Below are 15,067 nucleotides of genomic sequence, written 5' to 3' on the forward strand. Positions count from 1 at the left end.
TTCCGCGCCGATTTCTCGATCGATTAGAAAACAAAAAAACACAGGTAAGGTAAGGTAAGGCTCGAGAGTGAAGGGGAAAATCCGAGTTCACTCGCCCCGTGTGCGCCGATCCAACGATAACAGATCCCTCGCGCCAAGGCTGACGCTGCGTCACGATTATGCATTTATAATCGGCCAATTAGCGCTTCGCGACTCTTTTTCTTTTTTCCCTCGATCCTATTGGAGATAATCGCGAGTTCCGATCGCCACGTGCTATCTTTCTATACTGTTCGGGGGTCTGTGTCGTAAGCGATGCGACTGTACTAACGAAATTAAAAAAAATCGTTATCTAAAGCATTAATTTTTGAGCAATTCAGGGATTTTAAATCAAAGTCCAGCGCATGGATGTTCCTTGTACATGCTTCGTCGATGTCTAGAGCCACAATAAGAAAAATCGAACTTCGGATCGCGAAAGATATTGAATAAACGGCTAAAACGAGCGCCTCGCGCGCCAATCACTCTTCATCCGATCGATCCTTTTTCTCCGGGGAAGAAGAAGAAGAAAAAAAAAGTCGTCTCAAATTCCACGCGATTCCTCGCGCGAGGCCCGAGAGATACATTCGCAAAACCATAACCGATCCATCCTCTCGGGCATCAACGTCGCGATCCACCCATCGGCGATAAATACATCCTACGCGCGCACGGGCGATTTATCCCCTCGCACGCAGACACACGCCGGCTCTCAACGATCCCCGGCCGCAGAAGCGGCAACACGTCGGAAGTGATTTTCTCTCCACGGGGATAAGTACACCCAATGGAATGCCGTAACTCTTTCGCACCAACGACTTTACGATACCCCCCTTTCTCGGACACCCGTACGAGCCTCGTGCACAGCGCCCTCGAGAGTGTAGTATTCACGGCAGATGATGATACATCTCCTTGCATACGATTTTTTCAGCGCGCTTGTATCTCGAGAGGTACGGCGATAGTTTTTTTTCCGCGATTCCTTGGGGATTTCCGATGGAAGAAAGAAAGGAGGGACCGGCGAGCGGGAGAAATCATATTTTACGTAATCGAGGCTTTCTTTTTTTGTACGAGCGCTCGCGCGCATACCGATCCGAAGGGGCTGGACGCGAGATTTCCATCTCCCCGCGGGTCCGATGGGCGCGATTGCACCTCGACCTTCCAGCTCGTTCACTTCCATTTGGGTTACGTAACTCGATGACGGAAGATCGGTATACTTTGAAAGGAGAGAGGAGGTATATATATACACTGAGGTGGGAACCGCGTACTCCTATAGTCAAAACGACAATTAAATCCCGAAATGTTTTGCGAAATTCTACATTCCATCAGGAATCTCCATAGTTGTGTTGTTATTCTCTTAATTATCCGCGCAACAAACTCCCGACCTGCAATAATGTGGCACAAAATTAGGGGGTGTAAAGACCTAATTAGCCAACTTGGGCGGGTCGCTGGTAATAATTGCCGTAGTTGAAAAAAAAAAGAAAAAAAAAGTATCTCTCGCTAAAAATGCCCAATTACCGGGGTCTCCTGTACTTATTGCTATTGCGTCGTCCGACTGAAACGTTTTTCCTCGTAGCGCGCAGCGACTAATTTGTTGTTGTACTTAATGCACAAACAAAAAGAGATTGCGAGAGATACAAGTGACGGGCACGATTGAAATTAATCACGGCGTTTTCTTTTGTCGCGGAAAGCCAAGACGAAACAACGTAATGGTCACATTTTCGTCTCTACCCAGAAACTAAGCGGCATCAGACTCGCGAGACTTATAGATTCAAGAGAGTGCCATCATAATCGACATAGCCAAGAGCGTGTCCATCTACTAGAGAGACACCATCTCTGGTGGTGGTGCTACTCATATTTTCTTCCTCGGTTTTGAGAACGGAAATCTTCAATATAACTCGTCTCTGTCCATCCAGTTGATTAACAATTAAAAAACGACGCAAGTGCTAAATATGTATACGCGTGCAAAGGTACAATAATGAGAGTAACTTCCTTGTGTTTCCTCCCTCTCTTATACTACCGCGAGAGCAAAAAGTTAATTGTATCCTTGTACGTGCGTTGTATGGAGTACAGGATACATGTGCGTTTACACAAAAAGCCACTTTAACGTGAAACAAAGCGTGAAAGTGATTCACAAAGTATATATTGTGTAGGTATAGTGGTAAAAAAATGAAATAAAAAAAAAAAAAAAAAAAAAGAAAAAAAGGTCAACGCGGGACATTTAACATCACACGCTGTCGTGTGTGTATAATGCTTACGTGCACGCAGGTATATAACAATAAGGAGGATGTATAATTAGGGAAGCAACGAGTGTGGGCGAGGCGAAAGTGTATCCCCTTTGTCGTCGTAGTATGGGCTTAGAGAGGTAAGTGTATACCTAATGGAGTTTCGCAAGGTGTTGCAATAGACGAGGTGACGAGGGGGCGGTCGACGAGTGTGCGCCAATCATTGGCTTTTCCCTTCCATAGTACATTGTATACCTGTATAATCTCTTTTTACGGGAGCTAAAGGGAGGTGTCTCCGATGGGTTTTACGGTTTAGGTATATACGTTGGCGCCTCGTGGGAACTCCCCAGGACTTGGACTCGTTGCTGCAAAACTTTCTATCTGAAGTGATGCTGAGGCCAAATCGACAAAATCTGTTCAGATATAGGTATATACACCCTCTTTTGGAGCGTCGAAACGGCATGTGAGTAATGTTGCTTGTGAAAACAAAATATTGTTTAGATGAAAAATCCAACAAGGCAATCGCTCGTGTGATTCAACGACAAACTTATCCAGATGGTCTTGAAAAAAAAAAAAAAAAAAAAAAAAAAAACGCCTAAGACCTCGTATACCCATAATATACGTACTCTAAGCAATAAGGGCGAAAAGGGATGAGGTAGAACAAGAGTACAGGACACCGCGGGGGAGGATGTGCAACATATATATTAATATACTCGCACATAGCAATGTCGACGACCCCCTCGCAACTGCATCATCGTCGCGCTATATTATACTCTGCAACATGCATACACACGCTTAATATATACTGACCCGCGGAGCTATGGCATCGACGCCACAGTGTGCATTGTATATGTCTCGTGCGTGGGAATGCGCCCACATACTACTCCGCTTGCGCAATATATTATATACACATAAATGCGCCTCCTCATCCTCTTCGCTGCCGTTGCTCGCCTGAATAAGGTTTACCCTATAATACACGCGCGCGCGAGACAGAATTTTATTGCACTTTCGCGCTTCGTCGCCTCCATTTCCATCGCATTACTTTTGATTTTCTTTTTGAAGCCCCAGCGTTTCAGAGCACATACGAGTATGTGTTAATCAACCGTAAGTATAGCCGCCGATTAATACTATGTCCTGCGCGATCGACCGTACACTTCGGTGGGTACAGCTCCATGCATCGGGATCATTTTTTTTTTTTTTTTCTTTGCCAAAACGAACAATCCAACAACAAACCGTCGAGCAAACCGACTCGATATCGTCACATTATCTTTTCTCGCTTGGCAGAGTTTAAGTATGTACCAACTCACCCGTGTTTGGAGGAAACTCCAATTTCCAAATCAAGATCACGTACACCGCCAACTGTAGGTATATGTATATATACTCGCATTGCACGATTCGGTGATATTCGAAAGTTGCGTTGGGCTCGGAGTTGTAGGTGTATGCATTTAATTAAATATCTAGAGCGAGGACACTAATACTTTTTCTTCTACGATCTACATAGATTACCAGCAGATACATATACATATACGTGTATCATGGACCCACTCACATGATAGATTATAGACATACATAAGAAAACTCTGTGATGAACGAAAGTTGAAAGAAAGTGAAACTAAGTAGTAATGTTATTCTATATTCTGGCCGAGTATGGAAAATACCAGCGATAACAGGATATATTCTGGGTATTAATTTGACTGTTACACATCATGGTAAAAAAAAAATAATAATAATTAATGCGAGCACCAACTCATAGTAATCACAGTGTACACGAATACACACCCTATACGCGGACCCTTTATTAACGTCCAAAATACACGTGTTAACGGTATATTAATGATAAATAATAAATTATAGTCTTTTGTATGGATAAGTTGTATTTCGTTGCTTTGTAATTTAAGTATAATATTATAATATATAAATATGTTTTGTTACAGGACGTGATGAGCGAGTACGAGCGGATCAAGCGTTCGTGCTTGAAACGCGGCGAACTCTGGGAGGATCCGAATTTCCCGGCGACCCAAGCGTCGGTTTTTTACCATCAAACGCCGCCCTTTCAGTTCCAATGGAAGAGACCAAGGGTAAGTTTTGCATTTTCCTTGCTCCCATTCATTCATCTAATTATACAATATATATACTATTAGAGTGACATAGGCACGCGCCCAATTTTTGCCTTCCGATCGGTAATTATTTTGATAACTGATCGGTAACTCTCGTATGTACATTGTACCTAAAAAACCATCAGCGAGAAACACGTTTTTAACTCTGCAACTATTGGGAAGATCATCCCCCCTCGTCTCGTCATCCACACCCACACACAACTATACCGAATAAACTAAACCGGAAACCCAATCGGTACTTTGTAACGGATCTCTTTCTCCGATATTTTAGTATAACGTATGCGCATATATACGTTTTTCCGTGCTCAGTTTGACCGGTACATAATATATTATTATATCATACGTTACGAGGTCGCGTTACAAATTGCAAATCCAATAACCCTGTATACTTACACGTTTACCAGATGTAGTATGTAGTATATGCTCTTCCTTCTCCATCCCATTGTTCGCGGTCTCGGGCTGCGTGGGTGTATGGGAAGTCATATATTTACGGGGAGAGGGCAACAAGGTGTTTCGAATTTTCAACGGTTGAGCGGACCGTTAAGCCCCTACAAGTGCCTTGGGTGTGATTACATTAAAGCTATGTATGCCCAAGTGTACTATGTATCATCGAGCTTGGCAGTCGCGCCGAGATGTTACCTTCCGATGTTTCGCGTTTCGGAAAAACCTCATGGCATCGAGTTTTGAATTATCATCCATACTTGCGCTCGAATGAACGACGATCAGTGGAAATATCTGACCATACGATGCTCAAACAGTTGGGTCATTTGCATTCAATGAAACGTCGGGGGAGTGAATTACTACGGTGGGTGGGAGGATTTTTATTTTTTTATGGAAAAGCACTTCTTCGGCTCTATTGATTATTCAAAAAAAAAAGAAAAATAATAATTAAAATAAAATTGGTTACTCCGACTCATCCATATTATACAGAAGAAAAGTCGCTAAACTCGTATGAAGAATAACTAAAGCTCGGCTAAAAAAGAAAAATTAAAATTGATCGGTAAATTAAACAGCCGCCCTCCATTGTCACATATTAACGACAATTCAACTATTTCCAATGAAAGTACTGCTTGAATTAAAAAATATTATTGCACGAAGCCATTTGCTGATGGATTTCTTTGATTTGCAGGAACTGTGCAGTCGACCGATTTTCATAAGCGACACGCCGACACAGTTTGACGTTATTCCCGGAAAATTGGGTGAGTTCTTTCTTCATAAGTATATTATATATTATTATCGTCATCTCCAACGATCATGTGTTATTTACTGCAGCGATGCAAACGCGCCATAATTATTAATTAATCGTGCAAACTGGCGTCCGTGGCTTCGAAGAAATGTTGTCCATAATATTTTTTTTTTTTTTTTTTTTTTCGAGCAATTACCGAATAGTTAAAAAGAAGTTGTTAATATAACTTTCGTGTGAAGAGGATGTGCGAATTTTCAAGGCTAGCGTAATTTTATCATTTTTTTTTTTTTAATTTGTCGAAAAAAAAAAAAAAATGACAAACCGAGCTGGCGTGTTGGCTACAAAGAGAACAGAGTGCGATTGTGCATCGGAGCGAACTCTGTGTTTCCGGCGACTTCGCGACGAGATCGGCTACACTACTAACCGACGGTGATTACAGAATTGGTCCGAGCGTGAAAAAAAAAAAAATAATAATAAAAATAAAATAAAATACACACGCGACGGATGCAGGTAATTTTTTCCTCCAGGAGTATGGAATAGGTGCAGTAACAAAGAGTCGTTAAGACCAGAGGGGGAAGAAAAATGCCGCAAATTTCTTCAAGAGCTAGACAAGTCTGTCGTTTTGGTATTGCGTGTGTCTAAGTATATAATATATTAATCTTATTTTTCCATGAAAAAAAAAAAAAGGAAAAAACTGCCAAGTCTCCCTCGAGCAGCAATTAATGATGGAAAAAAGACAACAGTTTCCTCTCTCCCTTTTTCCCGGTGAAGCCGAGTTCCATACACAGCGTGTCCATAATCGTTTTCCAATTACCTGGAAAAACCAGGGCTTTTCGTTTTATTTGCCTATATTCAATTTTCCCTCCTTACCCATGTATTATTATTGTTATTACTCTCTTAACCCAATCATCGACGAGAGAGATAGTTATTCAACCTGTACACAGTGCAAGCTTGGTTTTCAGTTGTGTTGGTAAACGAACGGTGCAAAGGAGGGACGATGACGAATAGCTTCCAGCCTCTGCTTTTTTTCCACGCACGGACGACGTGCAATTATACCCATACGAGGATTAGGTATATATATATACATATTCACGGAGGATACGCAATTGAAGGGATGAGTCCGTATATTTAAGTTCTCTGCTGCTCCTCGTAACTATACCTATATAATACAGTTACTTTGGCCACGCCTATGATTTTATGCACACAGAACGTCTCAAAACAGGATTGAAATAGAATTATAGATCATACCTGAACTTGTCGACTGTTGTTGTTTATAAATAAATAGAGAGTCGATGAATCATTGGGCTTATAATGTGTATTGGTTGTCTTGGGGTACCTTTTAAGTCCAATGGGTCAACACAAATAAACCATATACCCATCGCGTACATATGTTTCAAACACGTTGACGATTTAAAATCATCGGAAATATTGCCCGTTCACCAATAATCCGTCAATTTTAGAGAACGTATTGCTCATAAAGAACTGCCTACAAGCACTTAAGTTTTTTTTTTTTTTTTTATTCACACATCGTCATGAAAGCACTTTGATCCAACGCCATCCTTTACATTCACGAGCTCGTAGACGTAAATATCGTGATTTTTATTTAGACGCGAGAAGTTGAGGAACAGATGAGACGGAGCTATACTTGTGTGAACTCGAGGGTTTAAATTGCGCATCAAGAGAGAGGGACGATGTGAGCCTAGACGAGAGGTGCGGAAGGTCGAGGGCGATTCGTTGGATCAGGCTTGGAGTATGCTGTCCATATATATGTTTGTAATTTAAATACTGCGAGGTAGGAAGTGCTCGCCGCTCCTTAGCCTTTTTAACCTTTGTATAAATGTATATAATGAGTTGTAAAATCGGGAGAAGAAGAAAAAACCCTGACACCTTCGATCGTCGGATTATCCGCGTTTATTTGTAAAGAGCCTCGAAAGAAAGGAAACCCAAGGAAGGATCGTCCCGGGCATGAACCGCGAAGCGGAAGTCGAGGGAGGAGAGTCCCCGGGAGGGAAATTAAAGGTCAAGTTCTCTCGGGGAGCGGAAAGAACAGCACCCCCCAGCCCCGTATACTCGAGGCTCGCGTGATCGTCGCGCGGAGCATCAGATTTTTATCTCTTGCTCCGACTCGTGATGCTCTTATCTTCTTTCTCGATTTTTTTTTCTTTTTCTTTTTTTTTTCATTCAATTTTTCTTTTCTTGAGCACTCGCGCGGATGAAGAGATTGCACTGATGGTGACGGGCGGGGCTTCGCTCCTCGGGAGGGGATGCGCCTCGAGAGATGTTTATCGCGCGGAAAAGAAAGAGGCACTCCTTTTAACTTTTTCTCGTTGCATTTTTTAAATTGACTTTTCGGTGAGCTTAAAGATGTTTGCAAAAAAAAAAAAAAAAAAAAAAAAAAAAAAAAAAAAAACGATCAACGCATCGGCTGATATACATATACCATGTAAACTATATTTACCGTAAGCCTCATCCGTAATTCATACATGGCTCAAAATGGCCCCCATCGGTAATAATACCATCGAAAGGCCAAACGCGTCACGTTGCAAAAAAAGGAGAACGGCGTCTGTGTCCCTTTTATTTTCCGTTTCCTTTGTCCTTAAACACTGCTGCTATCTGGATCAGTGTATAAATAGGTATAGGTATACATATACATCGCAGTTGGGAGCGATATCTCGCGCCTCGAGGAGAAATAAAGAGACTTAGATTCACGGCGTCGCGAGATCTCTCTGTTTCTCTCTTTGGCGAGCTGCACGAAACCCTCGCATGTGTACACGATTTATATATATATATGTGCTGCGGCACTAAGTGACCTTTCGGGAACGTGGGAGAGACAGATTCCTCCTCGCTGCAGTTGTAGGGTACACATATACGCTTGAGAGATAAAGAAAATCACCGCGAGCTCGCCCTCCCTATATGTGTTTATATACACGTTACAGCAAAGAGAGAGAGAGACCGAAAGGCTAAAATGGACCGATTCCCTGAGAAAATTGCATACGAACGTATACTGCGCAAACGTGTACACAAGGGACAGAAAAAAAAAAAAAAAAAAAAAAAAAAAAAAAAAAAAAAAAAGGAAGGAAGGAAAAAAGAAAAATTACGTACTCGGTGTGTAAATAAATAAAAAATTGTTTGGTCATGCATATATATACATGTGTACATGGTTACTTCCACGCGCGTCCATTCTGGGACGGGATGAGTTTCTTGCACTTTGCGAGCGGCTCCTTGAAAACCTTGACCATCAGGCTCGAGCGTGCCCCGCAGTCCCACGAGTTGCCGTTTTCGTCGACAACACTCGCCCTCGCGGTCACTTGGCACAAGCACTGACTCCGCACCGACGAGGAATAGGAAAAAGCGGCAAACGACACCAAAAACTCGCAAGCGAAAAAGTCCCGCAGGGGCACCACAGTCTGCTCCAGCTCGCCCAACGTGTCCTGTAACAGGCACTCGACGTGCAGTCCACCCATGAGGATCATGATAAGCAAAAAAAAAAAATAGAGCAACAAGGTGTACCTGCAATTTCTTGGAAGTAGAGTTTGGCGCGATCACCCTCGTGGTCGACACGGTGACGCGCACGGCACTCACCGACCTCGTGGAGGCCCTGTTTCCCGTGCTTCTGAGCACGCCCTCGACCTTGAGGGCCAGTTGGCTGGCATGGGGCACGCAGAGCGGCTCGCCGAAGGCGCGCGACTGCGGAGCCATCGAGAGGGCGATGCTGGTCGAGCGCAACTGCTGGAAAAAGTACCGTGGCACCGGGAACTGATGCTGTTCGCTGGTCAAAAGCTCCAGTTGGGCCAACAGTTGGCCGACCCGGCGCCGACTGATCCCAAAGTGCTCGGTGCTCGAGTCGCCCCCGGTGGGCTCGTTCGGCGTGGGCATCAGTTGGCGCAGTTGGGCGCAACACCGCGACACCTGCTGCTCCTCCAGGGACATGGCTTTCGCGTCCTCCTCCCAAATGTCCGGGGCATCGGTGGTCGTGCACACCCGCTGCACGCTCTGGGTCATCAGTAGACACAGTTTTTCCAGACTACATATTATACACGTGAGCAGTTAAGGCGACGAATCGGCTAAATATGTGAAAGATGAGAGAAAAAGGATACGCCCGTAGGTTGGTCAGCGTGCCGGGGTCGGCATCGAACGCGCACCGCTGTAGTTTACGGTAATTGTCGGCGCAGCTCCTCAGCTCGGCCATCGACTTCCTCAACTGTAAACTCACATTGCATCACTATTAATCCAAGCGCGTCTTAAATTACACGTTTAATGTATAAAATATAGAACAAGCAAAGCTATGATGCACCAAAAGTGATGGTTACAACCAGTTACAATAAACAGGACATCAGCTGTGGAGTGAAAAAGCACTTGGCTGGAAAGAGAAACCAAAGTATAGACTCTCACCTCGGCTGTGACGCGGCCGTACTTGAGGAGCGGGTCGCGGTCGGTGGCGGCCCCGTCGTGTAGCAGCCGCGAGCACTGCGGCGCCGTGCTCAGAGCCCTGCAGGAGTGCAGCAGTTGCAACAGCCCCTGGAGAAAAGCGCGGCGCAGCCTCGCGTACTCGCACGCGAACCTCGAGCTCCTCAGGGGCGTGCTCGACGCGTCGAACGCCGCGCAAGCCTCGGAGTACCAGGTCACCGCACCGCTCAGCCTCTCCACCTTACCCCTCCCTACTCCACCAGTCACCGCGCTCGAATCACCCCTGTCATCACAATTATTGATTTGGTTCACACTTCCAAGCCCGGGATATACGATGGAGTAGGTGTTGTTACTTACGAGAGGTGGCACTCGGCTTTCGACATGAGCTCCAAGCCGGACAGCCAAAAGTGGAACTGCTCGAGGGCGACCGCCCCCTGGAGGAGGCCAAACAGCCGCCGGGCGATCCCGTGGTGCCCGTAGCGGGCGGCCGACCTACCGACCCTGTACACGCTCCAGGGATCGAGCACCGCTAGCGCCGAGTCGAGCGCCGAGGTCACCTCGGACGGGCCGCCCCACCCGTACCCGCTGGCCACTATCTGGAAGAGCAGGGTGCACAGCATCGTCCTCGTCCTCGCGTGGATGCCAACCGACTTTTCCTCGATCCTGCCGAGGATGTCCGGGAGCAGGGGCAGCAGGACGTCGCCGCCCAAGCTACCGATGGCCCCCAGGGCCTCGCAGAGCTTGCACGCTTTGGCCCGGTGTCGCTCGGCACCGCTGCTGGTCAGGTTCGCCAGGGTCGTGCCAATCGTCTCGACCAGTGACTTGCGGTGGCAGTGGTGGGCTCGGCAGAGATCAACCGCCAGTTTCAGGCACACCCCCAGCTCGCCGAGGCTCTTCTCGCCGGTGTCCCACGCCAGCAGGACTATCAGCGACTCCAGGCAGGTCACCGCGGACTCGACGTCGTACACCGGCAGCCCTTCCTCGTAGCTTCAGTTTGGATGTAACGATGTTTCACAAGTCTTGGGGTTTTTTTTTTTTTTTTTTTGGACGCCGAGAGGATATAAACAATACATTACCAGTGTATCGCCACTCGGGTCAAAATGGCAAGAGCCACGACGGCGACGGCCAGGTTCGGGGAGTAGGAAGCCGTCGAGCAGAGGAGCACCAGCGGACTCGCGTCTTGCGTGTTGGCCTCGAGGACCATTGGGCCGTCGCACAAGACTCGGATGACCTTGAGGCACCGGATGGGTAACGCCACGTTCGTCGAGCCGTACTTCAAGAGGGTCGATGTGTAATCTGGTGAACCAGCGACACGGGATTTGAACTTATTTGTAATTGTACAAGGGTATGAGAGAAAAATCGTGTACCGATCAGTTGGTCCAGGGCTTTCTGGGGCCACAGGTGCGACTTTTTGGCCAGGTCCTGGAGCAGGTGGAGAGCGTGCATTTTGACGGCCAGTCTCGGATCCTTCCTCAAGTGGTCCAAGAGAAGGGCCACCTGGTCCGGCACTTGGACGAGAACAGCGGACGCCAGGCTGGTGCAGGTGGTCAGGGTCAACCGGACAAAGTCCACGGCGGGATAGTTGTCGAGCAACTCCTTGCAGAGGCCACTGGCCGCGGTGGCGGTCGACGCGTCGTGGTGCATGTACCGCAAAATAGGTATCAGCTTGAGCTTCATGGAGGCCGGGGTCGCCTGGCCACGTATCATCCCCGTGATCTTGTTGCACGTGAGCTTCGCAAACACCTTAGACTGGGCGGCGAACGTCCGGGCTGCGTACACGGCTGCCTCCACCTGGACCGGGTCGCAACTGTCCAGGGACACGTTCACACAGTGGTGTACCTAAACAATGGTGTAATCAACGTGAAATATAGACACAAATATACTCGTAGGGGGACGAAACATGTACGCACTTGTTTTTTCTCTGGTATCATCCGAGCGATGCTACCGAGGGTCCTCAGGGTGAGCGCCTTGGCGACCGGGTCGTTGGAGTTCATGAGGCTAAACACCCTGCCGGCAAACTCCTCGACATTGAGTATCTTGTCGAGGTGTTTCTCGGACTGTTGGCACACGCGCAGGACGCACAGCCTCAGAAAGTTGTTGTCCGTCCTCCGGAAGACCTCGGCTAGCTTCAGGAAGGACGAGTTTATCAGTATGGGAAAGGGGTACTTCTCGAAGAGCCTCGGGAAACGCGCGACGGCCTCGCACTGCTCCCCAATGTTTTTCGAGCGCAGAGCTATATAGGACACAGACCATCCGTTTGGACATTGATAACGCTGTTGTTGGATCATTGGACGTATAGTAGCGGGTGGGCTTCTTTCTTACCTTGGTCGAGCTCGATAAAGGTGGTGTTGGCGTCTTGTTCCGGCTCCCCGATGGCCACGTCGATTTTCAAGGCGCTCATTTTTTTTTCTTTTTTTTTCTTGTTCTCCACGACACCGCTATTCGTCTCGAGTCGAGTCTCCGAGTCGCTTTAGGTAAAGGCTCGAACGAACACTGCTGTCGGACAAAGCTTTCCGAGCCGCGAGCGATTAGTCATATCTGCGTTGATTATTATATACGGCATATCGCCGAAATTCCGACAATACCGATTAAACGAACATTACGCGTTCGTGGGTACGAGAATTGGTTTATTTTGAGATTTCTCAACTCCAAACGATGTTTTGACACGCCCGCCGATTACCTGTGGACGGCTTATATCGATGTGAAAACGAAAAATTTTGTTTGTCCCGGATAAAGGAAAATATATATATGTATATATGTGCAGGCCCAATAGAGATCGAAAGAAATTATCGTACCGTATATGTAAATTACGTGAAAACTAAGCTAACCAAATGTAGTATAGTTTTCCATTTCTCAATAATTTCGGTGAGTGTGTGCAAGTACAAAATAAACTAATGATAGACTTTCCCGGGGAGACTAATTACCGATTTTTCGTGTACATGAAACGCGTCGTGAAAATTCCCTCCCAAAAGCCAATGGAGGGGGGATGAATGAAGCCAACCATCATTTTTATGTAAAAACAATATCATGCAATTTATTTCGAAAAATCGAGAGCAAACGTGCCAACGTTACCCCCCCTCATCTGCCGTAGAAGCGGCGCCCATCAGCGCAACCCATAAACATCGTATGCACACTTGATACTCCGGAAGTCGTTGGATGCCATTCCAAGTGCATTGGCACTATGCTCTCTTCGGCTATTGGAGGAACATGGCCATCCGTACACGTGCATATATATAGGTTTTCACCGATACATATAAAGTGCGTCTAGTAGTAAGGCTTTGCTGGCGGCGTGTATACAAGAACCGGTATCTTTTGCAGCTCTACCCCGTTGGTCAGCACATAGCTTCGTTGGAGTATCGATCGTTTTCATGTTTTTTTCTTCTTCGTCAATTTGTTTTACGTCCCCGTCCGCGTAATCTGCACTGCGGCGATTTTTGCAAATTTTAATTGGTCGAGCTGAGTGAGCTCCTTCAAGAGGATGCAAATAATCTCTGTAATGTACAATGTGTGTACATATCAGCTGGAAGGGAGAGACACTTTATGGCTCTATTAAATAAGGAAGTACAGTGTACACTTTTGTGGAGGAGGAGGTACGCTGATGAATTCCTCTTGAGGTAAAAGAGTCTCACCTCTTTTGTATGAGTACGACTAACGGCTATGGACAAGGTACCGAGACCTTTTTTTTTTTTTCACCCAAGCAGACTCCCAAAATGGCACAACTAACTTCTGTGACGCAAAGGAAAAAGAATCTCAACTCCGTAAGTCTTGGCTTCACGTGGCCGTGGGGCCTCTATTCGCTGCCGCGGGAAAAGCTCATTTGAATGTATAATGCGATAGGAGCTCGTTAATTACGCATGCCGATTGTAGTTGTTTTTTTCTTTCTTTCTCCCTCTTGGTACCATTTCGACGGCGATCTCGGTGCTTCACTGGTTTAAGAGCTCCGAGCAAATACTCGCAGGAGCGAGGTTTGGAGTGGAAGTGGGTTGAGTCTCGTATTTATGGAAAGTGAATTTTTTTTTAGCTAAATATTGTATTTTAACCGAGCAATGGTGAAAAACCAAGCTCAAAGCGATTAAGGCCGATCTTGCGCATTTACACGTAAATCATGGATGAGGCGTGATTATGTGGTACACACACACACACATATGGCCATTGAATGAAATGTCGCGTTAATATTTATGAAACGATGATCTAAGCGAGGAGCAATCTTTGCCGAAGAAGGGGATATGCGTCGTGCCCGGCGCGGACACACACGTAGCGCTCGGTAATGTTTGTTTTTGCTACCGATTCTTATACCTACCGATACCGGTTAAAATTTTAATTATACCAAACATGCATACCTTGTCTCATCGTATACTGTGCTATTAGAGACAGAGCGGGTTTTTTCTAAAAAAAAAAGTAACATTTAGCAATGACATTGTAAAAAAGACGAAGAATAAGTTACACGCGCTAGAAAACGCTCAATTTGTTTGTAATTTGAAGTTTGCTGTATTAAAAGGGGAAAAAAAAGTTATGGTATTTCATATAAAAAAATATGATTGTGTACGTATATATGCTAAGGTATATGGGCGTGCGCCAACAAACCTTGGAGCTGAGAGGTACGGCGAGAGCAATATTAATAATCATATATATTTGCAATAGCGATCATTCGTGTGTATATATACGCGTGGGCTGGTGGTCTGCTTATACACACACGTGTATATACATAAGTAAACGTGCACTTGCGCAACGTTTACCCGAGGATTATTGTATACGCGTGCGTGCCCCTCTCGATACACATAGTAGAGGATACTTTATGCGTGTATTATTGTTGTGGTGCCGATCAAATGGCTTTTATAGGTATACATATTTAAACTTATAAAAATTAGGTATTAGGTGATAAAATTAAAACTTTTATTTATATTTAACATATTGATGTTTAATCGATCATTTCGGTCATTATCAAGCGCATTTGCTGCTTATACTTTGTGCAATCGGAAAGATTCAAAATCGTGTAAAAAAAAAAAAAAAAAAAAAAAAAAAAAAAAAAAAAAAAAAACATCCAGATCACAAAACTGTTTACCATCGAAACGGATGTATATTGATCCATCTTGGAGAGTGAAAGCGAGAAAGCACATTATGCAGATTAA

At 45.5% G+C, this 15,067-nt stretch overlaps 2 protein-coding genes across 3 annotated transcripts in view; one reads left to right on the forward strand and one right to left on the reverse strand.

Annotated features, from left to right (window-relative positions):
- Positions 1-15,067, forward strand: part of CalpC (calpain C) — a 48,691-nt gene that overhangs the window by 14,426 nt on the left and 19,198 nt on the right. Inside the window, exons 2-3 of one of the 2 annotated variants that reach the window (XM_014351971.2) lie at positions 4,163-4,306; positions 5,475-5,544. In XM_014351971.2, coding sequence (XP_014207457.2) covers positions 4,163-4,306; positions 5,475-5,544 — 214 coding nt within the window. Of the gene's footprint in view, positions 1-4,159; positions 4,307-5,474; positions 5,545-15,067 lie in introns of those variants that run through there. The other variant, XM_089598406.1, reaches the window with a different exon arrangement.
- LOC149375552 (integrator complex subunit 7-like) lies at positions 8,634-12,429 on the reverse strand. Its single transcript, XM_089598339.1, has 9 exons — positions 12,261-12,429; positions 11,849-12,171; positions 11,306-11,777; positions 11,015-11,234; positions 10,296-10,925; positions 9,924-10,221; positions 9,629-9,732; positions 9,042-9,555; positions 8,634-8,962 (listed from the first exon to the last, which is right to left on the reverse strand). Exons 1-9 carry the CDS (start codon positions 12,337-12,339, stop codon positions 8,693-8,695), a joined length of 2,910 nt encoding a protein of 969 aa, XP_089454465.1. The 5' UTR covers positions 12,340-12,429; the 3' UTR covers positions 8,634-8,692.

The sequence above is a fragment of the Copidosoma floridanum genome, unplaced genomic scaffold (genome assembly GCF_036245765.1).
Source record: "Copidosoma floridanum isolate Cflo_tuat_1 unplaced genomic scaffold, Cflo_Japanese_pri ptg000006l, whole genome shotgun sequence".
Lineage (NCBI taxonomy): Eukaryota > Metazoa > Arthropoda > Insecta > Hymenoptera > Encyrtidae > Copidosoma > Copidosoma floridanum.

Coding starts and splice junctions, on each gene's coding strand:
- LOC149375552 (XM_089598339.1), bottom strand. CDS start 12,339: ATGAGCGCCTTGAAAATCGACGTGGCCATCGGGGAGCCGGAACAAGAC. Junction 11,778..11,848: donor TGATACCAGAGAAAAAACAA/GTGCGTACATGT, acceptor ACCATTGTTTAG/GTACACCACTGTGTGAACGT. Junction 11,235..11,305: donor AGCCCTGGACCAACTGATCG/GTACACGATTTT, acceptor CTGGTTCACCAG/ATTACACATCGACCCTCTTG.